The sequence below is a fragment of the Nymphaea colorata genome, chromosome 8 (genome assembly GCF_008831285.2).
Source record: "Nymphaea colorata isolate Beijing-Zhang1983 chromosome 8, ASM883128v2, whole genome shotgun sequence".
NCBI lineage: Eukaryota > Viridiplantae > Streptophyta > Magnoliopsida > Nymphaeales > Nymphaeaceae > Nymphaea > Nymphaea colorata.
Genome location: NC_045145.1, coordinates 6,610,410 through 6,631,695, shown reverse-complemented (window position 1 = coordinate 6,631,695; position 21,286 = coordinate 6,610,410). Strand labels below are relative to the sequence as shown.

Sequence of the window (21,286 nt, the reverse complement as noted above, 5' to 3'; positions counted from 1 at the left end):
TTTGTTGGAGTAGGTTGGAACACTTGTGTTTGACTGACATTAGACTTGAGGATTGATGGGATGTTGTCAAGGCCTGAGTTCAAAATCAAATTCCAATATAGAATTATCCAGTAACTTGATATGGATCGCTTGGTACGATCTTGATCCATATTTCAACAATATTGTCTTGGTTCTAGATTTTTTTTATTGAAATTTTGGGTAACAATCCATGTGAACTAGATTTAGTAAAGTGCATTGAATCATTTTGGTAATATCTTGCTGGAGAATCCAAGATCCATTGATTAAACTAATAAGTTTTGGGTATCTGGTGCCTTGGATATTAGGCTAAGGATTGAGCCGGTAAAGCTTTTTGGATTTCAAGTTAAAACAAGATTTGGAACTTTGTTTAAACAAATTTGTAGGCTTGAATCACGGTGGTTTCTGACCCAACAATCCATAATCATAAAGCTCTGGATCCCCAGTAAGCTGGATATCAATTATACATTAGTAGAACAGATCCAAGAGGAGTTCCTATTTTAGAACACTTGTTTTGTTTGTTCCAGATGTTGACATCTAAAACAAGGCTTGCTCTATTCTGCTTCTCTATAACCAATAGTTTGTGTCTAGGATAGCGCACACCATCTACATTGGGTTATTGCACTTTCTAATTGGTACAGTGGTCTTTAAAACTGGTTCATGTGTTTGACCAATTCCACACATAGTTATGCTCAAATACAGCAAATCAAATCATTTGGAGGTTGTTAGATATTCCAATCTCAATTTTGCTATATGCTAAGATAGTCATAGACATGTATTGGGTTGTATTATATCTTGGCTGGAGGAGCATTCTCATGGAGGAGTGTCAAATAAACACTCATTGCTTCTTCTACCACAGCAACATAATTCATAGCTTGTTATGGGACATCTAATCATGGAATATAATTACTAATTTTGCCATTAGGTTATGTATTTTAGATGAAACTGAATGGCCATTAAAACTATTGTATGATAATAATTCTATAGTACTATAAAAAACAACAAAATAACAGGAGTTCATCAAAGAAAACACATTAACATTAAGTTCCTTCTTAAATAAAAATTTAGAATGGTCTAGTACCTGTTAAGCAGATTGGTATAAACTCTAATTGCAAATCCATTTAATAAGAATGTTTTACCCAATGTTTTCTATAAGCATATTGCTGGTATGAGTTTTATGTCACTGCATGACATTGGTTTAAGTAGAAGTTTGTATTTGAACATTTTTTGTTATAAACATTTTTGCCTTTGAAATAAAGTTTTTGTTTCAGGTTCCCTCTAAATTTGTTAAGCTTTGATGTCATTGAAATATAATGTTTGACCAGTTGGAAATAGGCATACTATAAGATCACGTTACATGCAATTTCCATGCTACATGTTCATGCATTATCTATGTCATTTAATTATGTTGATATATGTCATTTAATTATGTTGATATATATAACAATTGATGAGACTATTGTAATGAGAGGGATCAAAATCCCCTTGATCCGATATTAATATAGTTAATGGACTAGATTGTAAAAGACGATGGTGCAAATATCGGTTTTGAGCTCATAAGAATTAATTTGTAATCTACAATCATATAACGACATATGTGGGCCGAGTGGAAGATCATTAAATATCCATTTGATGGGCCTATATATACCAATTATGATTGTATGTTGCATTCTATCTGTTTGAATAGACTTACTTAAAAGTAATCTGATATGTTTGGGTATGTATCATTTCAATTAGTATGAATCTAATATGTGTAGAAACCTAGAAGAATGCATATCCGGTTTATAATGGATAAAATTGTCATTTGGATTCTCACAAATCTTTAAATAAAGCTATAGTCCCCAAAAACTATATAACAATGATATTTTCTCGGGTGATTTCCTATGTTTCAATGCTAAAAGGATTTTTATGCACTTCATGGACGCCTTTAGAAGATCCATATGGTCCTTCTGTTTGAATTATGGACTTCGGTGTGCATCTCCTAACCTTTGTCGATGATATGCATGATCGGTTTTCTAGCTTTGGCATGTATAGTTTGATTTTCAAGGTCATGCCTTTCAAAATGGAGGTGCGGTGGAGATTTGAATGGATCAAGCTAAAAATCAAGTCAATCGTATCCAGATCCAATTTCATACAATGACAGCCCCAAACTGAGCTAAATTGGTTCAAAACTAGGCTCCAACTACAAGTGATCCATACGCCAGTTAAAATTCCATTGGCTATACTAAACTGGACCAAAACTATATCGGATCCATAAATAGATGCCATGCAAATAAATACGGATCAAGAAGAGATTGGATCAGACTATGGCCACGATGCCAAACCCTAGACCACACTGTCCTTTTCTATCTCTCAATTGTTATTTCATGATGCTCCCTCCTCTTCTCTCTTTCCTATCCTTCAAGCTTAACCCTATTCCTAGCTAAACCTTCACTTTAAGTCAGCTTTTATCCTAATTGAAATTTCTTATCCATAGATTTAAGGTCCCCAGCTCCTTTAAACTAAAGATCTCTATAACATGGATTATAAATCCATATTACGTTACATTAGAGGTGGACATCGGGCCGAGTGCCCAACAAGTACCTGGTACCAACGGAGACTCGATTAATTTTAAATATTATTTTGTTTTATTAATAATATATATATTATTATTTATATTTTAAATTCAAAAAATATTTTATATATATATATAATTATTGTAATTGGGCAAGCCGGAACTGGGGTTTTGGGCATCGGGCCAAGTCCGGGCTCGGGTTCAAACATCCGGGTCAGGCTGACCTGATGTTCATACCACATTACATGTTAAAAGTCATGGATTTAAGGTTTGAGTGGAAAGGTTTCGACCTTAATCCATGGGAATTTATAGTGAGAATTTATAGTGAGGCAAACACGGGTCCCGAAAGTGCCCTTATGTATAGGCACATGCACCCACAAACATCAAAAAACCAGCGCTTTGAACCTTTATGCCATGTCATTCTATCAGACAACTTGACACAAGTATACGCTTATAAACTATTTTCTTATCGGGCATGCGACGATGAATAATTCGTTTACGCATAAAAATGAACGAGAAAATACTGCCAACATAGTTTTGAAATTTGCAGGAGAAAAATCTGGTTTGGTTTGTTGTAATGGTGGGGTTCGGGCTTGCACATTTTTATGACCCCGAAGGCAACCCGAAGAGGGGTGGGTATCGGGCCGGGCCGGGTACCGGGCCTGGCCACCAAAAATTAGGCCCGGCCCGGCCCGGCTTCGTCGTCGCGATCGGCATCACGGGCGTCCGAAACACGGCGGGGCGAACCACGGGGCAAGCAGTCGCCGTCCGAAACGGCGCCGACCTCTCCGCCTTCTACAGATGCAGCTTCGAGGTCTACCAGGATACGGCACCGTCGTCCGTCGACTTCATCTTCGGCAACGCCGCGGTCGTCGTCTCGCTGGAAACCGTCGTCCGTCGACTTCATCTTCGGCAACGCCGTGGTCATCGTCTCGCTGGAAACCCAAGCCCTAAATCCTCTTCCTTCTGCGCTTTGTCGTGCAAATCCGGGAGGGAGACACCTTGTCGTGCAAATCCGGGAGGGAAACGGGAATGGGGGAAGGGGGAGGGACTCGGAAATCATCATAAAAATGGCAATTGCTGTAAAAATGGCTTCCACTGCTCCGGCGGCTCCAAGCTGATGGCCAGTAGCTCCCTATGAAAGAGGCGACAGCGGCTGGTTCAGGAAGATGGACCTTCAGGAAGGCGTGGGGTTATTGGGGTATCGGGGAGTACATTGGGAGGGGGGGAAGGGAGACGGGAAGGGGGGAAGGGGGAGGGAGACGGGAAGGGGGGAAGGGGGAGGGAGACGGGAAGGGGGAGGGAGACGGGATTCGGGAAGGGGGAGGGAGACGGGATTCGGGGGAAGGGGAAGGGGGAGGGAGACGGGATGCGGGAGGGGGGCGAAGGGGGAGGCCGACCGGGCCGCCGTCGGGCCGGCCTCTCCGGCCCGGGCCGGCCCGACGCCCAGCCTTAAGTTACCCGAAACCCAGCCCTCGGGCCTCGTGGTCAGAACCGGGTCTCGTTCTTACAATGTTTCAGATACTCGATCCACTTTCCTCACCCCGTTAAATGCTGTCATTTCCCGCGTCCACCCTTCAACCATCTCTCTTTTCCCGCGAACGCATTGTTGGAACCCTAGACTCTCTCTCCCTCTCTCCTTTGCTCTGCAAACCCCGTTTCTTTCCTCGGATGGACAATCAGAACGATGATGGGCTCGAGATCGTAGCTATCGGATCACTTTACCGAGGACCATGGGTGAAGAAGTACTGGAGTTGTTCGAGGGTAAGTGGCGTTTACCTGTTAATGTTAGATTTTGAAAATGAGCTCTATTTCGGAGATCTAGCTGGACTTTCTTTTGTCTCTCTCCGCTTGATTTGATTCATCTGTGGTTGCTAGTGGATTTAACTCGTATCTTAGGAGTAGTTCTTTCCTTATGGTGGACTTGAAATTCTATTCTATGGAGCGAACGTTATCGCACCGAGTCTTTTGCCTGTAGACGTCTTTAGTACTTCTTAATAGGATGCAAATGCATTCACCTGTTCCTTGCTTTCATTCGGGGTAGTTAGGTTTTGATTTTTTGTCTGAGAAGTTTTTTTCTCTGTCACTTGGAGTTGCCTCAGTTCACTAAATAGCATAGTGGCTGGGTACAATGCGTTACCTTTCGTTGGGAGTGGCATTGTCATGTCATTACGAAGAGATTCTGCGCTCGGAATCCGGAGGGTTATCTCCATTTTGTATCAAGAACAGATAAAAGCGGCGTTGGATTGTTTCCTTTTCTTTTTTTTCAAGAACCTTTGTTAGAAGAAATCAAGTAATTCAGTGGCTATGGCGCATTAGCATAGGATACCGATCCATCAACTTTGGGGTGCGGAGGAATTCTATGTATGTGCTTCGCAAGCGAACCAGTTGATATGAATCAATAATGCGTTTCCCTTTATTTGCGGGCCGGGATGTTGAGGAATCTATATTTCCATGTCGTGAGCTTTTGAGTTGATAGATCTTCACCGTGCTGATGAAGCTAATCTTCTGTGCAGGGAAAAGATCGGTACCCCTACCCTGTTGGTTATCAAGCAGTTCGCACATGCGCTGGTGATACGTACAGAATGGAAATACATGAAGGGTCAAAAGGGCCGCTATTTTTGGTGTGTATTTATGTTTATTTCTTCTATGTCTACGGTTGTTGTGCTTTTCTGTTCACTAAGCCATTTTATTTCTATGTTTGCTTTCTGTGTTTTTTAAAATCAATAATGCATGCATTCATTCATTGACAGAGGTGGTACTCATCCTATTTTTATTTTATTCTTTTACGATAAGAGATGATACTGAATCACTACTGTGTACAGGTTGCGGCAGGTGGTAAATCAGTGACAGGACAGACTCCAGACATTGCGTGGGGGAAGTTTAACAAGGAAAATAATTGTCGAGTCAAGATTTGGCATGGGAAACGATTTTCATGCAAAATAGACGGTATTCAGGTAAACCTTTGGTTTTCTCCATATCTTTGAAGCATTGAAGAGTTTGATGTGATTCTGTATATGTGCCTATTCAGATAAGTGAGACACTTTAAAAATAAGGGCTTCATAGCTGATGGGCAGTGGCTTTATATAATGTTGAACTGTATTCAAGGGTTTGATTTTGGTTCTTTATATTAAGGAGGAAACAAAAAATCGATATTAGGTCTGTAAAACTCATACCGCATGCATCTATCTGTTGACATGCATGGCCTGAAGATTTTATTGTAGTTGTGAACTTCTGTTATTGCTACCAACAAAAAAGCTCTGTTCGAGAAATGCTGGTGCAATTTTTTCAGTGAACATGGACTTGCGTTTTCTGATTTGTTTCCTTTTACCAACTCATTGTTGTCTTGAATTGTTAATGCAGCTTTTTGGGTTCACAAATCCCTTTGTTCAGAGGCTGCTCCGTGAGCTTGTTGCAGATGAACATAGGTTGACAGAGAGCAGTTTGATTCTTCCAAGTTGCAAGGACTCTTTAACATTAGAAAAGCAAAATTCTAACTTACATAGGTTGCCTGATCTACTAGTGGAGTTACAAAAACAAGAAACTAGTGGCAAGAAATGGAAGAAACAAAGAAGTAAAGCTTTTCATTCTCGACCCAAAAGGCAGAAAACACATGATCCGTCAACTCAAATGCATCAGGGTTTCAAATGTGAAAGTCAGACTCGACACTGTGAGGGCACAGTAGATGACTTGCATGAAAGAAGTTTGACTTCACATAAAATAAGTAGGGAGGATGATCCTTCTTATGATGACTATGTTTGTAAAACTAAGATCAGTGGTACTGACTGGAGCAATAAGCTTTCATTCTCTAGTCCCCTAGAAGAAGAAGCTGATGAAACTTGTATTTTGCCAACAAATAAAGAAAGTTGTTCACTAAATATTAATCATGCAATTGCAGTCTCATCAGTACATCCGACCCTCAGATATGACAATGAAGGAAACACAAAGTTAGCCGAAGCAAAAGATGGTTTCCCTACTCTAGAATCGTATCATTCTTTGTATCATTGCTGTGAGAAAGAAGACCTCGCCAAAGACAGTGGTGACCTTTGTAGTTACAAAGAGATGCATGGTAAGTTCTTTCTTAAAGGAGGAGAATTTTCTTCTTAGATCATGTTGTTAGGATTGCTTATGATGGGATAATAGGCTTTCTGAAGTTGGTTGGACATATGCCTTGTATGAAAACACATGTGGACTATGAATACGATGTTTTTGTTGAATTTCTGAAAATTTTAAGAAAACTTTATCAAACTTGTCAATTGTCATTGCTTCTATTTTTGGATACAACCTTCTGAAACGGTCTCTTCCTCGCCTTTTCTTTTTTCTTTTCAATCAGACTTTCTATCTTAGTTTAAAATTTTAAATGTTTTGATTCTATAGCAATTGCTTTTATGTTCTCTCTGCACAAGTAATATATTTTATCTTGAGAAAGGAAGTTCTTTTAATGTTCTCTCTGCAGTATGCACATATCATACACTTCGGTTTGGAAATAGAAGCACCAATGTTTAGTAACAGAGATCATTGCCAGTGTTTCTGCAAGGAAGAGATTGTACAGTCAATGAAGACAAAAATGACAAAGGAGAACAGACATTCACTTTGCCGAATGTTCTTACAAGTAATCTTGTCTTGGTGCCAGATTCCTTTGAGCTTACACATGGTAGCTTTTCCATCCTTTCTCCCTTAAATAAAAAGTTGTTATCTATTATTATGAAGCTATGCTGTGCACCATTTGTTTATAATTTTTGGTTTACAGTAGTCTCCTTATTGTTGATACAGATAACACTGCTTGCCCTGTTCTTGGAAACAACAAAAGAAATCCTGAAGTTGCAAGTAGTGAGGTTGTAGCAGTTGATACTTGCTTGTTATGTTCTTCAAATGGTGTGGAAATGCACATGTCAATGGAGGGCAAGGATGCTGGTGACATACTGAGGTTTAATTTGCAAAAGGAAGAAGCTCCACCAGCCATATTGAAGGACATGTCAAACTCTGCTTTGCCTGCTTTTGGTGTTCCTGCTTCTGAAGGATCGTATTTGAAATCCCAGTCAGATGAAGAAAACCATGTGGATCTTGGAACTCAATATTCTGGTTCTGAAAGAAGTGATTCTGACATCATGGGTAAAGAATTTGCAAAGTCGATGATGGAAGTTCTGCTTCCACAAGCTTTGCCTTTGCTAAAGTACTCACGGAGGAAAAAGGTAAACCGGAAAATGAAATTAGATAACATCAAGCAAGGGGCTTCTCAAGATGCAATAAATATTCCGGTTAAGGACCATGGAGCTTTTAACAGCAGCGATGTTTTATGTAAAGGTAATAATTGTTCATGGTTACTTTCCAGTTGGAGTTCTGTAGGCAGCATATTCTTCCACGTTGGGTGATAATGAATGGTCACTGCATAAAATCTTGTTGCTTTGTGCGCTAATGCGTCATAGTATCTTCTACTGCAGATGGAGTTGATTCTGAATCGTCAAAAGAACCAGAAGCAGCTGTGAAGAATCAACTGCAGGTGTTAGGTCCACACCTTGAAGTAGGTACTGTCATTCCTTTTGGTCAAATAAAAAACAGTTATCGTAAATTCACTAAGTATTCATCTCCCATTTGATGCTTAACAGAAATTATTGGCAGACGTTGACCCTATTATTGCAGACAGCTTGGAGGATGACACATATGCTGATCTCCTCACTAGTCACACGCCTTTAAGTGTAAACCTTGGCAAGGCCGATGTCAATCCTGTTGGAGACTCTGAAAATCAATGGGAAAATTCCAACTTACTAGGTTGGGATTTTGAGACACTGAAAATGTGCAGTCCAAAGTCAAGGCAAGCAGGGGAATGTTTACTGTTGAGTAATGCTACAAAGGCTGGGGAGTTCCATGAATTTGTGCCTCATGATTTTGCAAGCAGACACAGTAATGCATCTGCCTCTGAGGATAGGAACTCCAAAAATAACAATGAAAATCACTGTAAACTCAAAGGCTTTCCATTCATTTCAGAAAGTGATGAACCCATGCCAATAGTTGTGCCAAAGTCTTCTAATAAGTCTCATAGTTCTGCTTCATGTGCCTCCATTGAATTCAAGGAACAGAAGGATTCTGGTTCCTCAAGTAATGAAGGTGATGACCATTCACTTAGGTCTGATTCAGCCATGCTGTGCTTAGTAGCAGAAACTGTTGAAACACGCCATGTTGGACTACAAAATGATTGCCAAGATGGGCCTGAAAATAATATCCCAAATGCAAACTTTGCAAATTTGCATATTTCATTTAAACAAGAAGATTCTAGCATTCATGGACAATGTTACTCACCAGTAGAAGATACAAGTGATCTTCTGAACCTGGAATGTGGTATTCAATTGTTAGAGACTGATGGTAGAATGTTTGTTTCCAAGACAAGTGATACTCATCTTAAAGATCTTCAAGGTGCTACCTCTAGCAGCGAGCATGCTTTGGCTTCTCCTAATGTGAAAGGGCATCCCTGTATGCCTTTTTTTTCTGATGCAAAGGAGCTTGATCAATCTAAAATGGTAACTGATGTTGGCACAGCAAACGCTTTCATGGAGAAGCTTTTCGATAACACAACTTTTGAACCACAAATTAGCCAGCATACTGTTGTGGAGGGTAATTTTGCTGTTGAGTTTTCATCTCCAAATGGGAACAAGCTAACCAATCATTTCTGTGATGTGGATGTGGAGAGAGCTATTCCTGCAGAAAGTATATCCATGGGAATCTCTGTTATGGATGGGGACGCTGTTGATACAGCTAAAAACGGAGAAGTCATGGGTTGCACTTCTATTCCTTACATTCAAAAGGAAAAGGAATGTAAGCTAAATGTCTTGGAGGAGGAAGATGTCCTAAATGTCTCAAGGAAACCTGATTTTTTATCTCTTCCTGCAAAAGACTGCTGTCCTGCATTATGTTTTGAGAAACCAGTGAACATTCCAGTTAAAAGGCAAACTTGCTTTACCGGGGATCCATCTAATAAGGTTGTGCCTGATCAAAGGGATGATATACTGCTTAATGAACGAAAACCTGAGACAGTTGCATTTAATCACCTTAATTCAATGTCAACCAAGTGCAACAATTCTTCAACAAGTTGCATTGACCTTGTTAGCTGTTGTGTGAGCCCAATTCCTGTTTCATCTATGCTATTGAAAAAACAAAGGAATGGTGTTCTCTTATGTGTTATCTGTGGCCTTCCTGAAGAAATGAGTAGGACACTTTTTGTCTATGCGATTCCAGATAAGGAACTGACAGAAAAGTACCCTTCCTTTCATGGTTATGCGCCGATTCAGTTACCTCTGTGCAGCTACAGTTATGACCAAAAAGTAAGCTTCTGGTTTTCACATTTCTTTTTAGAGATGGCCTGTTTCACTGAGAGTCCGTGAACCTACAACCTTGAATTCCTTGCAGTTTCCTGGTGAAAGATCCAAAATTCAGTTTATACCTGATGGCAAGCTCCTTGTTTTGCTTGATAGCATTAGAACTCCATGGTGCAGGTATTTCATGTTTATTTCTGTCAGGAATTTGCTCAGCCAATTATCACACATATTGATGCTCTGTTTAATGTTTGCAGTAAGCGAGACTTTGGGTGCTTGTGCTCTGTTTGTAAAGCAGCTTCTCAGGGAAGTTCTGTGAAAGTTGTATCAGTAAAAGCTGGTTATATGTCTGTATTGGCTAAGTTGAAAGTAGTTGAAACTTCCCACTGTTTGTTAGTTTGTGAGCCATGTTATCTTGTTGCTGCACAAAAGTGGGGGAAGTTACATGTGTGGGTCATGAATACCACATGGAGGTATTTGTTCTCTGATGTATCCTTTCATTCTTGATATTTGTCTATTTGATTTTCTCTGGTTGTTTGGACTTTTCATCATTGTCTTCAAGGTTTCTACTTTTTGTGCTATCTGATTTGCTAAGTTATGCATCAAATATGTGCTGCAACTATTGCGATATAACACAGGGCTTTTTTGTTGTTTCATTCTGCTGGCTTTTAGGATTGTCACCAAATCATTTCTTTTTTGTTTGGCTTTTTTTTTCTCTCTATTTGTTTTCATATGCGTATATTGTGAACCACATTGCTTAATTTTTCAGAAAAATGATCCTTCTGATGACATCCAAATCTTGCTTTTGGATTCATCTAGTTTTCCTGCAAGGGATGCATATCTATTTATCTTATTCATATATGCCATATATTTCATATATTTTCTGTGCTTAAAGTGAACTTGGCTTTGAATATATTATGTTCAATTGAATTCAGTCTACTGAAGCTAGAAACCAAAAATATGGTGTGCCATCTCCAGAAATCAGTTGCGTTTGGTTAAACCAGGACAAAGAGTTATGATATCATAAATTAGGTGTTAAAGCAACTGAAATTAGTATCAATGTTTTCTCATTGTATTACAAATCACTTTCTCAGGTCTGAGGTATTGTTATTTTCTAGATTTGGATAAATAGATCAAACAATTAGTACCTTAATATTTATCCACTTTGTTTTCGGTATGCTTTCTTAACTTAGCATGTGGCACCTTGTTGTCTTGGGAAACAACATTAACCCTTGAGCCCTCAGACTGCAAAATAATTTTGTTTCTATAGCTTGGCATCTCATTATCTGATTGTCGGAAGTTAACCAAATTTGAATGACATTCTTACATTCCTACAGTATGGACGTGGAAGAATTCACACTTCCATATTTTACTGATACTGCAATCATGGTGGAATTGGAGAAGATGCCAAATTGGCCCTATCTAATCATTGGGCACGACTGTGTTGGGAGATTTGGTTTATGGTATGCTTCATGCTTGTCATATAAGTTTAAGGATACACTTTCCTGCATATTTCATTTTTTGGTAAATTATTGTGTTGCATCTTATCTGACACAATTTGAATGTTCTAAAGTTGTTTGATAGGTTCACAAATTTTGATGTTTTCTTTTAATTAATCATGAATATATGCCAATGCATGGTACTCTAAGTTTCAGGTAGCTCAAGCATATGAGGAAGCATGCAGAAGTGCACATACTTCTGTAGTTTCTACTTGTCCTAATGCACTTACATAGGAATGCAAATGCATGCAAAGCTATGTGACTACATTCCTGAGGATGTGACTGTCTTTCATGTGGCACCAACTTATCTGTTCTCCTGAGTATATCTTGTCACTATGCTGTACATTTAGAAGTTGCCTTCTGAGGCACATTGTCTTGCTTCCACCACACATTCTGAGCCAGCATATACTAGACTAACATGTCGTTAGGGCTCTTGGCATTACATACATACTATTGATAGAGGATCATGCAATATGAGCCCTAAGTTTTTTAGATTCATAGATGGTGCTGAAGAAATACACTACAAAAGAAGCAAATGTATAAAAGAGATAATGATCAATCTATAATAGCGTCATTCACAACTAATTATCTTGATGTTTTAGTTTGTGAACTGTCTCTCTCCCTCTCTGTCACAACCCCCTCAAAACAATATATATTCCCTACCCTTTTTGAATCTTCAAATTATTAATTCTCGTATCATATTGGCATTTTCCTGTTTACCTCTCAGGGATGTATCAAGGAGGGTCCTCTTGGCAAAATTCTCGTACTCAGGCTGCTCCATACACCATTTTGTTCCTTTTGGTTTTTTTTCTGGTGCTATTCCTTCCGTTGACGAGGTTGGGCACCAGGCCGCTGTTTTAAGTACTTCAGAATTGTCCTTTTGGGGCCCTAGCGGGAAGTCTGCTTGTTCTCCAATGGAAAGTGAGGATGTCGCTGTCTGGCTCCTTGTTTCAACTGTTTCTTGTGACACATACTGGTCAAATCACTGCTTTGAGGGTTCCGACAAGAGTTACACTGGGTGCTGGAGGCTTGCTCTTTTGCTGAAAGATATGCTAATTCTAGGAAATACAGTGGATACAAGGTATTGCGCCTGAAGCTTCTATTTTTTATTGAAGTTTGAACATATAAAACTCTTCCTTCAAAAATAATGTGGAGTTTTTACATTTTCTGAAAGGGTGCTTCAGAAATGTCTGAAAGGGTGCTTCAGAAATGGACTTCATTATTTCTGTTAGTTACTGGATGTTCTTGAGCAAGCAACCCCGTTTTACTTTGCAAAGTCCTATTATTTAGTAATTTTTTCATTTCACAAAATTCTGTCCATCCCTGTCAAGTGTTTTGCCTACCTGCTGTCAGGTTTTCTGCCAGCTCTTGAAGCAAAATGTTGTTTTCTTGTAACCATTAATTTTTTAGCTACAATGTGAAATACATTAGATATCAAAATGGAATAATAAACTAAATACACATATCCATGGAGCTTGGATTAACATGTAGTTATCGAAATCTTTGTCAAACTTCTGTAGGTCTTCTGCAGCAAATGTCTTGCCTGGCTATGGAATCATTGGCAGGATTGATGGGCATGTCTATCTTTGGAAACTGACAAGTGGTCATAAAGTTGCCTATTTAAATAATCTTAAAGGTAAATTATAATTCCTACCGGTCAATTACTCTGTTGTGCATTCAGGTATATACATTTTTCATTAAAAAAAGCATATGCTTAATTAAAGTATCCATTTACTTATTTGGATAATTTGCTTGTTAGGTGCTAGGGTTTCATGCATTGCTGCTGATGCAAGTTCAAATACATTTGCTGTTGCCAGTGCTGACTGTCGTGTGTTCTTGTACATGTGCTCTTCAAGCCCCTGGGGAAGTTAATCTCTGGGTCTTTTAGATATCTTTGGTTAATAGCAAGTGATGTATATAGTTGATGCATGGCAGATTGCCACAATTTTTTTTTCTCTCCTGTCATAAAGTTTCTGGAGTCTCCACCCCACTAAAAGATCCTTTGGTACAAAACTGTAGAAGTCCCGCTTGTTTACAAGGACAAGCTTATAGTGGGAGCAAAAATGGATTAATGACAGAAGGTAACGCCAGTATCTGTATTCCACCTCAGTTGTATCTAGAACATGGAGGCACACCAGATATTAAAGGCTTCAGTGGCAGCGTGCTCGGGGGATCTATCAGATTCTTCTGCTCTTCATGATATCCATATATGTTCCATTTTGCCTTGGTTGACATGTTCTGCACCTTGCCACATCAAAGGTCATCAGTTAACGAATGAATCTATTGCAAATCATGGAAGCCCAACACAGCCAACTGCTGCTCGATATTTGGCAACGGAATGACTTTTCTTTGTTCTCATGTATCATAATAGCATTTGAATTATAAATGAACAGCAACATGTCCTCTAATTGAAGGCAGTGGATGAATAGATGAGTCATATTGAATCATTTGATTTCATTTCAGAAACATGACATGATCAGAATGTGATATTTATGGGTTTCAGGTTACGCGCATAATGTTTTCAGTAAAGGCCCACTTATTTTTATTTTTGTGGTCTTTGGCGCCAACTGATCCTCTTGTTTCAAACACATTGAAACTATTGGGCAACTGGGAAGGTGCCACCATCTTGTAGCCAGGGATGCTCAATTTGTATGTTGAACTCTAGGCGTGGTCTGGCCGAGAAGCCTTGAGCAGAACTTTCTTGACTGGAAACCACAACTTTTGGGATGCGACCGTTGCTTATCTCATTTTCCTCATCTCTGGTTAGAAAACAGAAGAGGGCAGAAAATGACTTCGTTTTATGTTTCCACGTGTTGGCGTGTTAATAACACAATTTCGATAGAAGCTTCCTATTTCTAGATAGGAGCTTCTGTTTTCAGGTGAGTGGGAGAGAATTCCATGGCCCGAGTAAGGCTGAAATTTCCCTTGCTTCGAGGTCTAAAGCTTTGTAGTACCCACTACCCACGGGAATCAAAATAAGGATGTGCTGTTGTATCAGTTTTTCAACCACGGGTGCATTGTTGTCAGGTTTTCAATTTGGTATGTAACCAACCCCACTTGGCATGTAATTGGTTCAGGTCGTTGTTGATATAGTAAATGTTGTGATTATTGAAATACTGTACATCTATTGATTCATAAACTGTGCCAGACAGTTTCATTTCATTCAACCGGCACTTGAACTAAACCAAAAAGAGATTCATCCAACCTCATAGGAACGTTGGACTTAAAATCATCATCCTAAAGATGGTAAGAAGTTAGATACTCAATTGTCTTTGTGTTGGCATAATCAGGTAGAGAATCGAGTTTGCATATTACCGAAAAAAAAAAAATCTACACGAAGCAACTGAAACCGAGATCCTTGTGGCGTAAAGCTAGGCCTGGTTCCATTTTGGACTTGGCCGACTGACTTACCATGATTCACACATGGATAGCAACCTACCAATATCCATTGGGTCTACACTTGAAAATCAAAGGATCTCAAGACTCAAAGCCGTTCCTTAGGTGGCCTTTAAGTAAAGTTTGAACTAAATATTTAACAGAAAGCTCTGGCCGTCCTCCAACTTTACAAAATGGCAACGGCTACACATTATTGCAATGCTAAGAGTGGAAGGTCGATTCCTCTTTGGCCACACAAACTCTAAACAATTATGTATTGGTCTTTACCTCCTCTACTTTTGTTAATCTAGTCATTCTTGTGATCAATTTTTAAGCAAACAATTAAGAGAAAAATGTGTCACAGGGGGTATAGTATAGCTGGTTGGGCTAGTGGGGCAGTGAAAGTCTGGTCGTCAGATCGATTCTCCTCCGAACTGCAAACGGTGGCAGTGTGATACTCTAGTTGATTTGGTCGGTGTATCACGGGTCTACCCACGTCTCAAAGCATTCATGGACCTTCAGGGTGAAGGAAAAGGAGAGGGCTTCTGCCCTTCTTCAGGCAGCTTCATGAAGAAGAAAACGTAAAGCAACTCAAAATTTCCAATCAATGTACGCCTTAGGCAGTGTCTGGCCTTTGCTACAACTTTTTCATAGAACAAATGAACATTAAAACTCAGTTTGTGGTTGGTTGTTCTGTTTAAGGTGAGTGCTAAACGATTCAAAGTTGAACCGGTAGTGTACTCCACATCGTACCCACCTAAGATATGAACAACTTCTAATGCAAAAGGAATCGACATGGGATTGAGTTGATCTCTCGAGGGAGACTTTGACGCAGTTTCATTTTCAATATTCGCTAATGGAAATCAATTTAAGAATGAAAGAATAAAAGATAATGATATGATTCTAGTTCAACTTCAAGAATAAAAGATGCATGTAAGTTTAATTTATTTATTTGGATAATGATATGCCTTTGAAGGTAAGCAGGCTTCTAGAAGATACCACACGTCCAGTATTAACTCTTTTTGGCATGTTTCAACAGAAAATTTTCATCTAAGACCTAGAAAGATATGCTAATGTTGAGTGTATGAGTCGGTTAAAATATAAGCATGCTTAGATGGCGGAGAAAGAAAGAGATAAAAAGAATGCAAAGCAACATAAGCATGCCCAAGCCAAAAAAGTAGCTTCGTTACTAAGTGCTCAGTGCTCAAAGGCCGCTACAGAGTGCTCAGAGGCATCCGACGTTTGGCAGGAAGGACAGTCTGTGTAAGTGTCCCATGAATCTGCTCAAAGATCATCGATCACTAAACTAATCTTTCATAAACTTAGCCAAATATTTGCGATAGATCCATAAGACCCTCAAGTGTTTCTGGTATCGAATGATACTGAAAGGCTAGTTATGTCTATCTACTTCTATAGTGGAAAACCTGAAAGAGAGACAGGCAAAGGGATGTCCTAGCAAGTTGAGGTTGGCCTAAACTGAACCGAACCAACCTCAAAATTTTCTAGTCAAACACACACCAGCCAATGAGAAGACTCTAATTGAAGACCAACTTGAAGCTCTTCCACCATCAAAGATAATGGTTAACTCAATCACCTTGGGCCAAAACCCCCTTGGCCATTGGAAGTTCCCTTTGAACCGGCAAATCTGGATAGAGAAAGGCTCGAGTTCGACCTTTTTCTTTGGAGGACATTTGATGTTTTAGAAATTTGATTCTGTTCTTAGAATCAAATTTTCACCTCAACCTAGGAAGCAAGTGTCCAATTTTCTTTTTGAGTTTGATAGTATGAAATGTTGCTTCTAGAAATAAAAATAAGTTATTTGATGAAAAGAGAATTCAAATTTTAGAAGAGTTAGAACATTCATGCCTTGTGCCCCAAAGTTAAATGCAAAAAAATCTAGTATTCTAGAATCATAATTCCACCCGATAGTGTGATATTGTAATTCCAGAATTTTGATTCTAGAGGAAACCTATATTGAATCAAAATTCTTTATTTGTTTGATCATGCAATTCTTATTTTTAGAGAACGAGAATAATAATGATTTTGGAATTCCATTGGCATCAAGTGAATCAAACACCCCCAGAGTCAGTGGTCCTAAGGAGGAGCATTTACTTGTCTTGAAAAGAAAGTTCTTTGTAGAAAGTTAATTACACAAAAGGAACAAAAATTAAAAATAAACTAAAGTAGGTATAGCCTAATCTAACTGTAATAATGTTGTAAAATTCAATCACTTGGGACCTGACTTGTGCCTCGGCAGGTCAACTCAATGGCTTTGGCTAGGTTTCATTTACTATGTTTTAAGAAAAAGAAAAATGTAACTTATCATTTAAACATAAAAAAAAATGTTGTGCAATGACTTGATTGTATATATAACTTAAAAACAAGTGAACCAAATATCAAGTAAAGTAATTGTTAAGTTATGTTTACTCATGTAATAATAGGAAATCGAACAGCTAAGCTCATTCACATATGCGTTGAATGTTGTCAGCTGATGACCCAATATAGGTTCTGGGTGCCGGCAAATATTAAGTCTTCGAGTTACAACCCTAAAAACGAAGGGAACATATAAAAAACAAGAACGTTCATATGTAGTTATTTAGAGGGCGTTTGGTATGCCGAACACATGGTTCAAAAAAACACATTGTTCTTTGAAGACAGTGATGCTTACCATAGTTGGCAAACCCGTGACTCGGAATCGGATTTGCTGAGTCACTGGGTCAGTGAGTTGTCTCGTTGACTCATTCAAGTCTTAAAATAACCTGAATTGGACAAGTCAAAGGCGAATAAGATTGAGTCAGGAGCAAGTTAGGGATGGGTCGACCCAACCTTAATTCGTGGCCAGATTTTCTGGCAATCCGGAATTGACTCGGGCGATTCTTGGGCCAATTCGACGAGACAGCCAATACCATACGTTGGACATAAATTGTGGAGGACAGCATGCACTTGTGTCCTCAAAGGAGCAAAAAAAAAAAATGTAGTTGGCAAACTCGGTGAATTGTTTGAGTTAACTCGAATTGATAAAAAAGCCGGTCATGAGTCAAGGTTGGTTAGACTCGTTCCTGACTGGCTCGATTCAACTGCAGTGGTTTATATTATAGTTATTTTACAACTTGTTCGAGCGGACGAGTCCTAGAGGATAGGAGCTCATAATTGGGTCAACTTGAAACAATTCGTTAATAATTAATATCAGTTCTTGTCGGTGCGCACCTACTCAAACTTGTCGACTTTATTCAATCCTCTTGGGATTTGGTCCATCCAGGTCCAAGAAGCGAAATGAAAAGTTGTTTTAAAGCTCTAGAATGAAAGGTGTATGGAAATCTTTTATCTGTGGTGGGTGTTTCGTTCGAGCTCTTTCGACAATTTGTTTTTATGTTTCTGATGTGGTATCGTAACTTCTTTATAACAAACAAACAAAATCTGCTTCCGCAAATACATGTATTTTTTTTTTTTTTTTTCTTGTATGTGTAGGATTGATGAGATCATCTGAATGGTTGAGGTGGAAATGAAGGTGAGACTTGCGTGACTGACTACTTTCAGAGTGAACAGTCATGGTGAGAAAGGAAAGAAGGACCTGTACTGTGTCATGTTGACGCGAAGAAAAAAAGCCAGGAATGGGTGTGCCTAATTTTTCACGAGTGAAGGCAGGCATCCTACTTCTGAATTGTCAATTGGGATCAGGCGATCAGGTGGCCACGTAAAAGAGCAGCCCTTTTGCCAAGCAACTGCAATTTTACTTACAGTGTCGGCAGATGAAGTTTGCAGTTCTCGGCGACTTGAGGAAGAAGAATTAGAACAAAATTTATAGGCTTCCATTACATAGATCCTGAGATGCATTTTGAGTCTCATCATAAAGCATAGCCGAACTAATTTGTTTCCAAGCAGGTTGCTTCTTTTACTACTATTATTTTTATGGTACATTTGCTTGGAAAGGCAGTATTTGGAAACATGCCAATGACATATAAAAGAGGGTTTTTGAATGTGCACCCATGGCCAATAGTTGACTTAGTAATTGGACGTACCCTCCCCAGCGTAAGGATTAATTGATTTAATTCAGGCACCTTACTCATTCCAGGTGGCCAATTCATTGGTATATCGAACGTACGTGCCATTGTACTTCCCATTGTGGCGCCGATGTTCTTCTCAATTAAGTTGCTTGGGCACTTTTTACTTGTCTCATGCCAGTTGGAAAATTAATAGCCCATTATGCCCTATGTGTATTCATTTTCCTTGTATTTTCTTCTTGTCACACAATAGGAAACAAATTAGATTTACTTTGATGGACCTCTTGTTGCCTCTTATCTATAATACTTATGATAATAATATTCCTTTGCATTTATACGTCCCTACTTGCAGATCTTTGAAAATTTGCCTAGAGAAATGGAGCCAATTGATGAACTCACAAAGGAAACATCATCCCTTGGCTATGCCTTTTCAAAATAACAGGTCAAATTCTCTGATCTCTTGGTGGTCTATCTAAATCAATAAAAACAATAGTTTAACCAATGTGTTTAATTTGTATAAATGGCCAAAATCTTTGGGTTATACCCTCCTTCATATGATAGGCTTGGCGATATAGGTGGGTGAGAACAGAGACACTATATGCCTAGTAATCCACTTGTTCAGCATTTTCAATGAATTGTATCCACCTTGAAATGATTTGTGACCCTAAATTGTCACTTATTATTTATAACTGAATAAAATAAATATAATTTTTCTTATTTCTTGATTTGTTTCATTGATGTACTTCATTCCCAGCATGAGACTTTTGTATAATTTCTCAACTAAGCATTTGCTTGATTCTTTCATTGTCATGCCTAGGAGTGTCATGCACTTATCCCTTCTATTATAGTGATATTTCGTGTCTTTCTAATATTGCAACTTCCGACATCATAGCCATCTCAAAATCTCCAAACGGGAAGGTGTTTTTTAAAGAGTTTCACTTCTTCATCTAAGCATTCATCATCATCCATCAAAGCTTAGGATCTATTGTCAATAATTCTGTTGAAGTGCATCCTCTTTAGTCGTTTCTTTTGGTAATTGTTCAACCGATGATACCAATATAGAATATCGAACCAATAACAAAACCTGACTAATGTCACATGGGATGCATATTACGAGTGAAACAAGTCTCATGGCTGCAACAATTCACTATCTAATTTGCAAAGTAAACTTCAACAACATATCACTTTCTGTAAATCTACAAGCAGCTACACAGTGCTACATCACTATTATTGAGCCTATAACAAAAATAAATTGTTAATTACCTTTAACCAACTTCAAATGTGACTACCTAATTTGCAGGAATCATTTTGAAGTAAACATGTAGTGATTGTTACATGAAGAAGACCCTCGTCTTTTTATGTTGCCAACTCGTAATACCAAACCAAATGTTGTGAGAAAAATTATTTTATTACAGAAGCCATTGGGGCAAGAAACATTGTCAAACAAGTGTCATTCAATTCGCTTTTATATTGTTAAAATGAGGTCTTCACATCTTTTCCTTTTATTCTTCGATTGATGTTTACCATACAATACTTGAGCACACAATATATGCTAACAATTGTGCAATTTAAAGGAGCAATGTTGCACAATTACCATTAATCACTGTCTTCATTTATAGAGGTTCATTCAATCAAATGCAAAATCACTTCCTCCACGACATAAAAAGTCACACAACAACTTACCATGGGTTGTATTTGGTCCATACTCTTGTCCTTGCATACATCTTCCTCCTCTTATATCCTTGTAAATTTCATTTTTTTTTTCCTTCTGAGCTCCATCCTCTACTTTTATCCCTGTAGCTCCCACCTTCGCCCTTATCAACTCTATATTCTTCTATTAATGCAACTCTTGCATCAATGCATTCTCTTACTTTGTCTATGCAATTGCCCCTTCTTTCTTTTTCCTTTCGTCCTCTTTTATCCATGTAACTATCCCTTATTCATTCCTCATTTTGCCAACATTCACCTTTTCAACCCTCTCTTCTTACTATGTCTGTCTCACTTCTTCAACTTTTTATTCTCTCTCCTAACCTCTGCCTTCTTCTTCCCACCCAACAGCTCTTACTTATTCATTCTATCCTTCTTCAACCCTCTCTTCTCTCTTTGGATCTCCCACTTTTCAACTCCCACTTTTTCAACCCTCTTATCTCCCTTGACCTCCATTCTCTCCTTCTCCCCCAACATCTCCCCACTTCTTCAACATGTATCCTTCGATCATCTTTTCTCTCTCTCTCAAGCAGCATTCTCTTCTCTTATTGCATTATTCTCTTCTTCAATCATCTCTTCTTCCACCAAATACTTTTCAAAATACTAAAAAACCCACACCATTTGCCGTTCATCCTACAAAAGAAGGTCATCACACTTTGAGTTACTCTAATAGGAGCAATGGTGTACCTATTCAATACAACAATACAAATGTCAAACTTAACATGTATCATTCGCAACTTTAGTACCATGTGTTATTGACAATTTACTAATGGAGATTACTTTAGCAGTTTAACATTCGTTGTATGTATTAATGGCTGACTTAAGTAT

The 21,286-nt window shown here is 38.6% G+C and overlaps 1 protein-coding gene across 3 annotated transcripts; it reads left to right on the top strand.

The window, feature by feature from the left end:
• Positions 1 to 3,937: 3,937 nt before the first annotated feature.
• On the top strand, positions 3,938 to 13,882 carry LOC116259021 (uncharacterized). Of its 3 annotated transcripts, none has more exons than XM_031636609.2 (14): positions 3,938 to 4,333; positions 5,086 to 5,193; positions 5,395 to 5,526; positions 5,933 to 6,638; positions 7,095 to 7,223; positions 7,343 to 7,873; positions 8,011 to 8,090; positions 8,176 to 9,885; positions 9,971 to 10,056; positions 10,134 to 10,349; positions 11,214 to 11,339; positions 12,103 to 12,456; positions 12,896 to 13,011; positions 13,135 to 13,882. In XM_031636609.2, the coding sequence occupies exons 1-14, from the start codon at positions 4,121 to 4,123 to the stop codon at positions 13,245 to 13,247; spliced, it is 4,620 nt and encodes a 1,539-aa protein (XP_031492469.1). In that variant the 5' UTR covers positions 3,938 to 4,120; the 3' UTR covers positions 13,248 to 13,882. The 3 variants fall into 3 exon arrangements, with proteins under 3 accessions (XP_031492469.1, XP_031492471.1, XP_031492470.1); XM_031636611.2 differs by having other exon boundaries at positions 8,011 to 8,094; positions 8,210 to 9,885; XM_031636610.2 differs by having other exon boundaries at positions 8,011 to 8,094; positions 8,189 to 9,885.
• The last annotated feature ends 7,404 nt before the right edge of the window (positions 13,883 to 21,286 follow it).